Here is an 11,173-nt window from a genome sequence, read left to right on the forward strand (position 1 = left end):
GGTTTGCTAACACTATTCCTTTTGGGACTAAGGATTGGGTTTAGGGATAAGGGCCCATGGACTATGGTGGGCCTCCCTAATTAATTGTTGTGATTTAATTCTTTCTCTTAGGTGATTAATTAAATGATTTAATTGGTTTTAGGGATCGTAACACGGGGTGTTACAGCAAAACCCTAGGATGATACTCAATGATTGGTGGAGGGCAAGATGGTAATTTGGTGGTTGTTCTAGAATTATCAGACGAGGAAATGCCTTTGGTCCACCTTACAACATGGACCATAGTCTAGAAAGGTGATTTTAAATAGTTTGGGGTCAAAATAGATTTTTTCAAAGATGATTTCTAAACAAACACTTGGTTCAGATTTCTCCCGGTCTCACTCAGATTGGTTTTTAAGTTTAAAACTTGGCACACAAAGTACCCGAATGTTTAGGATTTTGGAATTAAAATAAGTTCCGGTGTTGAATTAATTTTAAATGTAACTCAAAATAATTTATTCAAACACCAATTTATTTTTTAAAAAAAAAATTAATGGAGTGAAAATGGCTATTTTGGAATTTCTTAAAATTGGATTTATAAAATTAAATTTTGGGTTGTCACATTCTATCCCCCTTAAAAGAAGTTTCGTCCCGAAACTTAGAAGAAATGAGTTGATCAAACTTTCGAAGGGTAAAAGGAGATACAACAAGGAGGTTAGGTATTTCTGTTGGAATACTTTAAAAGGTTTAGGAATCTCTGAGTTCTCAACTAAGCTAAAACTTATGCAACTAAACGCATAACAAATCTATTAACTGAACTCAAAGGCTTAACTATTTACCTTAATTGAAGCCTCCCGAAGAAACTCCTGGTGGCATGCAGCTAAGATCCCATCCATAAGGAGTCCATTTTTTCACGTTTTCAATTCCCACTCTTTCCTCCATCACAGCTGCCCTTTGATCAAAATTAGCAAATCCATAGCTAACTTGAGCACTCAGATTGTCAAATCGGGTATTGATCATAGCTTACAAATCCTCATAGGTGGGTCCTCTAGGTCCGCTCATGTATCCTTCTTGTGCTCCTGTCTGGGTTGCTGCAACCAGTGCTCCCTCATTAACCATTCCCATTCCTTGATCGGTTCCTACAATATTTCCTTCACCACTAGCCTCAGCTACATGTCCAGATTCAATTCCAACATCAGACCACTTCCTTTGTGGCACATTCAGGCTGACCACAAGTGCAATCCTCTCATCCATAGGTTTCTTGGTAATGTCTGCCAAAGTTAGGTACTTGTTGTCGGTGGTTTGGTATAGCTCATAGTACCGCAGATTGGTGGCATTCAAAGCCGTCATGGTGGTCATTTGTATCCTTTCTCCTCTCTCGGGCAAATTCATCTTTGTAAAGACCCAACTCAACATCATACCATAAGGCAAGTTTTTCATGTTCTTCGACTTAAAATAAGACATGTGTTTGAGGATTAAAACTAGCAGATTTATCGCGCGCCCAAACCTCAAAAAGAAAGCAATAGTGCAAGTCCAACTACCAATCTCTATGGAGTTGTTCCTACATGGAAACAAACACTCCTCTATCAACAATACCAACAACTTCTTTTCACCAGTCAGAGTGGGCCTCTTAGGTCTGTATTCCTTAGGGAATTCCTCCCTACTACCAGTCATATATCTCAGATACTCATGATATGTCAACCACTCGTGGGTAATCCAATCATCCCGATCATAAATGTCCAGTCCGTCTAATGGTAGATCAAACCAATTAGACAACTTTTGTGGTGTCAATTCAATTTTTGTACCTCTCACATTAGAGGTAATCATGGTCACTCCCTTCTTATGCTTTGTGGACAAATTTTCATAAAACTCAATCACTAAATCCGGATAAATTTCTTCCTGTATCCTTAAGAATTTCTTCAATAATCCTCGACCTTCCAGTATACTATTAAAATCCTCAGAAAAATACTCAGGAAAATAAGTTTTACCTCCAATCACGGTGTAAGTAGGGCCTTCATGAGTAGTTCCTTCCACTTGTTGCTTTCCTTTTTCCATTGTAGTCCAAAACTTCTTGGCTTGAACTTGCTTGGATTGGGGTAGATGACCCAAGTAATATTTTTCTTGTACTTAGGATGACTTGTAGAAGGCCCTCTTGAATTTTCTTGGAGCAAAGATGAAGTTTTGGAGAAGATAGGTTTTTGTTTGAGTTGAGGCAGAATGCTACGCCAAAAGGTAGAAGAAGATGATGATTTTGGGGGAAATCTGATGAAAGGTTAAGGGTTGGTGGGGCTTGGCAGCGGCCCTCCAAGTGGCCCGCCTCCAAGGCCTAGTGTCAGCGCTGCTGACACAGCCCCAGGTCACGGACCATAACATGGTTCGTGACCACGTTCTGTTACACGGAACGGAGTCCGTTCCAATCCGTGGCCTCGCTCCGCCATCCGGGTTGGGTATCCGGCCCCAACTTCTTTCGGTCCTCTGACTTTGTCAAATCTTCAAATCAGGTCAAATTGGATGTAGTCCTCGACTTTAATAAATCCCGATTCTTAGTCAATCCTTTGAATTTTAAGTTCCTTCCGGGAATTGCTTGTCCCAACTTAAACTTAAATTAAATTCTTATCCAATTCTTTTCTCGTCATTTCTTTCTCTTTCTCGTTCTTACTTCTACTTCGGAAATCAACTCTTTTAGTTAAACTTTAACAGTTTCTTAGCGATTTTACTCTTACTTACAGCTACTTTTATTCTTCTAATCTCTTGTTCGTTTAATCCTGGCATTCTTGCCGATACTTTCTCTAAAACACTTCTAATTAACTCTTAAATTCTCAAAATCTTAGACTAAGTACAACTTGCAACAAATTTTCTCAAGCATACACAACTCAATCAAATATTCGTGCAAGAATTCCACGCACTCATTCCAAGTTAGAGCGTTACCTTTCACAAGATTGTGGCCACCGGCCTGTGTCTGTCCCATGACCATGATCCTTCCTGGTCCAGCTCCTCCCGAACGTCCTTGCTGAGCTCCACCTCGTCCATGATTTCCATTCCTGTGTGGACCTCTTCTCGGTGGATATCCACAACCCATAGCTTGATTTGGTGCCTGACTACCCGGACCTCTAGGTGGCTGGTTCGGGATCGTGCCATGAGATCCCTCCGTCCTCGGATACCGATATGTTGCAGCTCTATGGCCCGGCCTCCCACACTGGAAACAAATCACAGGCATCCCTCCACACGTGGTCCTTACCGCATCTCGGGCACACCGTACCCCTCTCACTAGGTGGTCCTCCAGCTCCAACTCCCTGTCTCATCACCAGATTTTTTCGTTCCCCACTTCGGTTGTCGTATCTGCCCGTCAGATTGAACCTGTGCCCCTTGTTCAACTGTGAATCCACACCCTCATTCTTTTTCTTCAATCCCTGCATGGAATCTCGATGCAACTTTTGAATCCTAGAGTAACCAGCAGTTGCGTCGTAGGCTTCGATCAATGTAGCAAACCTTGTCGCGGAGAATGACTTCTGTGCATCATAGTGCAGTCCTCGGATAAACTTACGAGCTCTACTAGCCTCATCAGGTTCCAAGGTAGGAGCGAACCGAGATAGCGCCACAAAGCAGGCATGATACTCCTGGACAGCCGAGCTTCCTTGCTCGAGATGCAAGAACTCGTCATACTTGGCAGCTTTAACATGCTACGGATAGAACCTCTCCCTCAGTACCGTCTTGAACATCTCCCAATCAAACCCCTCTCTCGCCTGAGCAGTCGGTTCCTCCATCACCCACCAATGGTCAGCCTCTCCCTGAAGGTAGTACACAGCAGCATCCACTTGCTGGTCCATCGGGCAACCTACCACGTCGAACAGCTTATCAAACGTACGAATCCAACTCTCGAGAACCTCTGGATCCTCCTGGCCTAGGTAACTCGGTGGATTGCGTCCCGTGATCTTCCTAGACACATCACAGCCACCGTTGTTCCCATTGAGAACGGTGGCTCCGATAGTCTGAGTGAACTGGGTGAGCTGGCGCAGGATCTCGGTCAAGTCAGTAGATGATGACGCTCCGGATCCTGAGGAGTGAGGAGATTCCTCTCTAACTCTTCGCAGCGGCATTGCGATGTCCTTTTAACATGACCAGAACAGATCATACTTGTTAGCACAACTAAGGGTTAGCTGAATCTAACTTTTCTTTTCTTAAGACAAAGCTCGCAACAAGCAAGACACACAAAACAAGCAAAGGTACTTCTTCTCAACTACTTGAACAACTTTTCAAAGAAAACTTCTCTTCTATGCTTTAACTTTCAAACTATTGGTTTTTCATTTCAACTTCTCACTGATAACTTCTCTACTTTACTCAAAGAGATTACAAAAACACTTTAAACACATTGATAAATCACATAAGCAATTTAGAACAAAGCAAGGAACTCACAACCTCACCGCGTTCCTAATTGATACTTTAGGGTTTTTCTTAACACTGGATCTCATACTTAGTCACTGAACTTAGAGTCTTTCCCATCTTAATCTTCATAACTTAAGGCTCTTTCCTTAATCTCATCCGTCCTAGGATTTCCTTTAAGTTCATCTTCTTAACTTATTCCACTTAGGATTTCAACTTAGAGGTCATTTCCTAATCGGTCCTTCCTAGGATTTCCACTTAGAGTTTCTATACTCAATCCTCAGAGAACTTCCTAAGTCTCCCGCGGTTCGTACCGCACTGATACCAATTTGTAACAACCCACTTTTCTTAAACCTAATTACAGTTCTAATACCCAAATTCAAGGTAAACTACGTAGCGGATAAATAACTTAAATAATAAACTAGTGGGAATGTCACCGCCACAGTCACCTCTCCACGGTGATTGTACAGGCTAAGGATAGAACTAGATCATTAAACCAAACTAACATTCGAATTACTTAAATTAAAGTCATTTGCGGGAAAAAAAACCCCGAAGTCTAACATCAAACATAAATATCAAAGTCCACAATCATCCAATAAACATCATAACAACAATAAGAGTTTAGACTACTAGATCTACTAGACTAGTCTAACTCGATCATCTCTCAAACGCTGGGCCCACCTGAAAGGGGTTTTGCAAAACAACACATAGACAAGTAGGAAAACACCCGTTAGCACGAAGCTAAGTATAACCACACTCAATCCTGTAAATTACTACAGTATATACTTTGGAAAAACATTTGTTCACAAACTCAATCAAGCAATCTCAACACTTAGACAACTTTAGATACATCACAGACTTTCTATATGCTCGCAACCTATAATATCAATGGGCATGCTTCAAATATAAATAACTCGACAACATAAATATACCAACACATATTTCTCATAACAAATCTCATCATAACTAAATCATGCTATCAGTCATATTCATACTAGCAACCAATACGAAATTATCTTCATGCTTTCAAGTTCTCATCATGCAAACTGGATATGTAAGACATCAAAATGCAACTAAAGCAATCATACTCAAAATACAATCTCGGTTAATAATTCTCATTATGCAATCTAGTGCAAACATTCTCATTATGCAATCTCGTGCAATACTATAAGTATACTCATACACTCGTTTGTAAAATAGAATACTTTCTGTGGAGGTCTCTTGCTTGCTTTCTTTCTTTTCTTAGAGTCGCAATGACTCGCTTTCTTTCTTTCTTTTCTAAGAGTCGCAATGACTCACTCTCTTGATAAATGGACGAGGTAGGAACTTCACCATATTGTGAACGAACCTATCCGGGCACGGCGTCTAGCCGACCTAATACTCTGCTCGTCCACCGAACCACTCTCTGGGTTCTATGCTCAAACTCTGTGGAATCAGATATCGAACTATCAGCGTGCACACCCCCTGACCAGGATTCCAAGCATGGCGGGAAGTTTCCAACCTCGTAACATGGGAATACACCGCGTTACATATACTGGGACCGCAATGTCCATAACTTTCATCCGAGAAGACATAGTCCAAACAGGGTCCTCCAAAATCTCACTGATATAGACAATATATATATATATATATATATATATATATATATATATATATATATATATATATATATATATATATATATATAGGGTGAGGTTCTTGTGAGGTCACGTCTTCCCGTGCGGTCAGTGCGGCATACACCATTAGGTATGCATAAATGCACCACACAGTGTTCGTAAATACACCATTATGTGCAGTGTATTTTTTTTTTTTGTGTGGTGTATTTTTTGGTAATTCATTCTGGTGTATTTTCGAACACTGTATGGTGCATTTATGCATACCTAATGGTGTATGCCGCACTGACCGCACAGGAAGACCTGACCTCACAGGAACCAAAATCTATATATATATATATATATATATATATATATATATATATATATATATATATATATATATATATATATATATATATATATATATATATATATATCATGCACCAAACTTATGCATGCCACATCTCAACAACGTCTCAATGCAACAAGATAATTATATACCACATGCTCATGAATATTTGAAAGAAATACTTAGGCTCACGTTGGCCACTTATGCACTTTTAAAACATGATATACTTGGAATGCAAAATATTGTACAACATGCTCCAAATCCATATATATCACATAGAACTCTCAAGAACACAATATCATGCTCGGTTTGCAACATAACAAACTCTATATATTTCTACCATCAAAATAGACTTCAAATTCCATTGAACATACAACACATTCTACTCATGCTTTTCTAATAATTCTTTTTCGCAAAGTGTTCATGCTTCTCTATTCAATACACAAATAGCATCAAGGGAACAAAACAAAGCGATTCCTAAATCAGTGAACTCAAACAAACATACTATGAAGCAATTTCATCACTAAATCCATCATAACATGCTCATTTCTAATTCAAATTCAACGAAATCAAAGCCAAAACGTGCGTCAAGCCGGCCCCAAGGTACCGAGCAACAAGGACCCGTGACACCTAGTCCGAAACGACACGTAGCTGAACCACAAGGGCCCGGCCACTGCACAGGAGTAACTCAGGGACCATGGGGCGGTGCTCATCATGGCCCGCCCCCTCAGGCCGTAAGAATGTCGGCCCTAGGCAAAAGCCCTCTCCTAGGGCCGTTCCCTAGGCCCGGCCGGCCATGGCTCTAGCCAACGGTCCCCTTGTTGGGCCGTTGGCTAGGGCGTTACTTCATCTGGTGCACACTGTCTGTGCACCAGATGATCTCTCTTCATCTGCAATTCAATTTCACTCAATTTCAACACATCCAAAACACTAACAACATATCATAGACAAGTAATAGATCATTTCATAGCTCAAACACATCAAAAACCTAGCATTTCCACTCATTTCTACCTAAGAACAAGGTTTCACAGAGCCAAAACTAAAAGTGGGAATCCGTGGGGTTATACCTTTGAAGCTTGCACTCCTAGCTTGGATCTCTTCTTCCTCCCAACTTAGCTAGCACCTCCTTCACCACCTAAACTCCCCAAACAAACCATACAAAGCTTAAGACTAGAGCCTCGGAGAATGGATGAAAGCTAGAAGGGAAATGGAAGGCTAGGATTGAATGGAGAAGGAGGATGAAACTTACTGTGTTGTTCTTCTTTCTACTTGGCAGACAAAACTTTGGTGAGGCAAAGAAAGAGATCAGGGAGTCAATGAGGGAATAAGGTGGGTTTTATAGGGTGCAAAACCCTAGGATGATACTCAATGATTAGTGGAGGGCAAAATGGTAATTTGGTGGTTGTTATAGAATTATCAGACAACGAGGAAAAGCCTTTGGTCCACCTTGCAACATGGACCATAGTCTAGAAAGGTGATTTTAAATAGTTTGGGGTCAAAATATATTTTTCCTAAGATGATTTCTAAACAAACACTTGTTCAGATTTCTCCCGGTCTTACTCAGATTGGTTTCTAAGTTTAAAACTTGGCACACGAAGTACCCGAAAGTTTAGGATTTTGGAATTAAAATAAGTTCCGGTGTTGAATTAATTTAAAATGTAACTCAAAATAATTTATTCAAACACCAATTTATTTAAAAAAAAAAATTAATGGAGTGAAAATGGCTATTTTGGAATTTCTTAAAATTAGATTTATAAAATTAAATTTTGGGTTGTCACAGTATCAATTTAATGAGACTAGTCGCACAAGATGTTCTTAAGTCATGGCCATTAAAACTAGTATGTCTCCCCGATTCAAATATATACTTAATGTTTAACTCTTTGGGGGTATGAACCTAAAACCGTAAGGTATACACTAGAAAACTGTATGGTTCACCTATGATTAAAGCTTAAATGGTGAACTAAAAATAGCGGACTAAACGTGCTAAAATTCAGGCACTACCGCGACTAAAGTTTATGCGTAAGTCCAACTTAAATAGGAACTAATATAATTCCATCTCAAAGTATGCATTGCTAAAGGCATAATAAAATTGCATAATTTAAAACATAATATTATGCTTAGGACCAATATGCATAAAATTAAACATTAAACTCATATATTCCAAATAAATTACATAACTTGAAGCAATTTACAATATGAGATTTTAAAGTATAAAATTAATATTCAAACACCGATGAGTCCAAACCAAAAGAGACCCAACATTTTGAATAATAATGTACTGAATATATACTTTAAAAATTTTTAACTGTAAGCCCATGGTATTTAATGCATGAAGATCAAATTCATGAGAAATAACTGAATTTACAAATTCAAACAATATCAAACCAAATGGATATGCTATAATTTGTAAATCTAAATCTCACAAACCCTAATTGCATAATTAAACTTAATATTATGCACTTAATGTGATCGAATGCATAAAACAATCTAAAGAGTATGAACCAACTAAAGAATATTAATTTACACCAAATATTCATTTATTCATACTTAACCAAATATGGGCAATCAGATCTAAAATCATAATTCAAAGAACTAAATGAATTATGAAATTAATAGCAATATCCAATTGCCTGGATAATGTTTTTCCAAAATTACTAAATTGATACAGAACCACTCTCCATATCCAGTTAATAATATTATTATTATTAATGGCACAATTGCAAATAACCAAAATAGCAATAAATAGCCATAATAATATTATCACATTAAGTAGGAGACTAAATATAGAAAAACAAATGTTAAAACCGCTAACATTTATAAACGTTTTTGGATAAAATTTTGAAAACTTAATAAAATTTGAAGTCCGAAAAAACCTTAATGTCAAGAAAATTATTTTCTGACTCGAATATTGCCACATAAATTTATTTAAAAACAATTTAAGATACATATCTGAATGCCATAACAATATTAATGTTATCATTAATTAATTATTAATAGCAATAAGTAACATTATAATCACTATTAACATTAATAATGACAAACTAAAGTATGGTAATGGACTTTTAAAAGTTTTCATTTTTCTAAAGATAAAATATGTGACTAGTCCAAATTAGCGGTTAACTGTAACTGTAGCACTAAATATCAATAATAACCGTAAAAGATGATTAATGACTAACCTTAATGATGCAAACCGCATCTCCCCATTGCGCTAACAACGATGATGATCCACAAGAGAAGAAAAAAAAAAAAAAAAAAAAAAAAAAAAAAAAAAAAACTCCAGAGTTCTCCCATCTTCACTATCGGTGTCAATAGCCTCGATGCAGTGTCTAATGGTACATTTAAAATTTTATTGGTAGAACTTAATTACCAATATTAATAGTCATGTAAAATGAAGTGGTAATCATGCCAATGTACCAAATATAGCATATTGTCATGAAATAATAATTATTATTATGGAAGGTAATAAATGAGATTAGCCCCTAAACTTAATAACAGTAATTAATAATGCCAATTAATAATAACTAAAATAAAGGCAAAATTGTAATTAAGGGATGCCAAATACTACTCTCAATTTACAACATAATAATTAACCATGACTACTATGATACTTAGGGAGACTGAAGTTAAGGTAATAACCAAATTACCATTATATAGACAATATACCTGCTATATTGCTTTTGCTATGAAATTAAAGATTTAATATTATTATTAAGGCACTGAAAATTATTGATAGATTAAAAATTAATCAACTTAAACAATAGTTTGTAATTCTTAATGGCCAAAATAACAATTAAATCCTTAATCCTTAATGTCTCAAATCAGGCCAAGACCCAAGTGAATTATAACATGAATGAAAAATGGTCTTACTACTAAAATAGACCCAAAACTTAATATTATTACCAACAAGGAATACCAAAACATCGTAGTTAGTAATAATTAAAACCGAATAAACATGTTATAATCAAAAGGAGCTATAATTATTATTTAAATATCAATCAAAATGGTGGGATCCATACTTTAACAGTTTAATGACCCAAGATAGGTTCCAAATAGCTTGTTCAAAAAATCGCAAATTATGCTGTGCAACCATGTGCACCATGTATTGTGCACACGGTTGCAAAAACGACGTCGTTTTGACTAAAAACGCGCGTCCACTTAAAAAAAAAAATTTCAGGTTCGATTCCCTGCAATAGCATTTTTTTGTACTTAATTTGAATTATTTATCCACAAATTCATAACTATATATTCACAGTGAATGAATAACACAAAATTCGGAATGAATGAACTACATATCCACAATGAATTAACTAAATATCCACAATGAATGAACAACATAATGCTGTTGAGAGGAATCGAAACTGAATTTTTTTTTTAAATGGGACTCGCGTTTTTAATCAAAACGACATCGTTTTGCAACCGTGTGCACCATGCATGGTGCACACGGTTGCACAGCATAACTATTAGGTTCTAAAGTCCCAAAGACACATAAAACTAAAATGTGCTCAAAATTAAGGCGAAACCAAAACAAGCTACCTTAATAGGCTATAATGTCCAAAATTACCCTGAGGATCTAAAATTGAATGGTATTTTAATAATAAATTTATGAGTTAATAACATGCTAAATTCAACCTTAATATATGCTTTTCTAAATGTATAATTATAATAAAATAATTTATGAATACACAAAGCATGCTTGGATTTTTGCATATTAATATATTATTAACCATAAATTGTAAAACTTGAAACAATTCAATTTTCACCTTAACATTAAATTAAAATTCAAACAGCAAATTATAACTTAATATTTACCCCAAATTGAATGATAATTTAATAATTATTTAAGAAAAATTAAATTGAACAATCATATTAGAAG

The 11,173-nt window shown here is 36.7% G+C and overlaps 1 protein-coding gene across 1 annotated transcript; it reads right to left on the reverse strand.

Moving 5' to 3' along the window:
• Nucleotides 1–3,152: 3,152 nt before the first annotated feature.
• LOC109170978 lies at nt 3,153–4,073 on the reverse strand. The gene is made up of 2 exons (XM_019320111.1): nt 3,720–4,073; nt 3,153–3,656 (listed from the first exon to the last, which is right to left on the reverse strand). The coding sequence occupies exons 1-2, from the start codon at nt 4,071–4,073 to the stop codon at nt 3,153–3,155; spliced, it is 858 nt and encodes a 285-aa protein (XP_019175656.1).
• Nucleotides 4,074–11,173: the final 7,100 nt, after the last annotated feature.

Source organism: Ipomoea nil, unplaced genomic scaffold (assembly GCF_001879475.1).
Source record: "Ipomoea nil cultivar Tokyo-kokei standard unplaced genomic scaffold, Asagao_1.1 scaffold3384, whole genome shotgun sequence".
In the NCBI taxonomy this organism is placed as follows: Eukaryota; Viridiplantae; Streptophyta; class Magnoliopsida; order Solanales; family Convolvulaceae; genus Ipomoea; species Ipomoea nil.

What these genes read in the sequence shown, in the direction of transcription:
- LOC109170978 (XM_019320111.1), bottom strand. Translation starts at nt 4,073, where the DNA reads ATGCCGCTGCGAAGAGTTAGAGAGGAATCTCCTCACTCCTCAGGATCC. An exon ending in TGGAGGAACCGACTGCTCAG is followed by an intron (nt 3,657 to 3,719) that starts GCGAGAGAGGGG and finishes TTCTATCCGTAG; the next exon opens with CATGTTAAAGCTGCCAAGTA.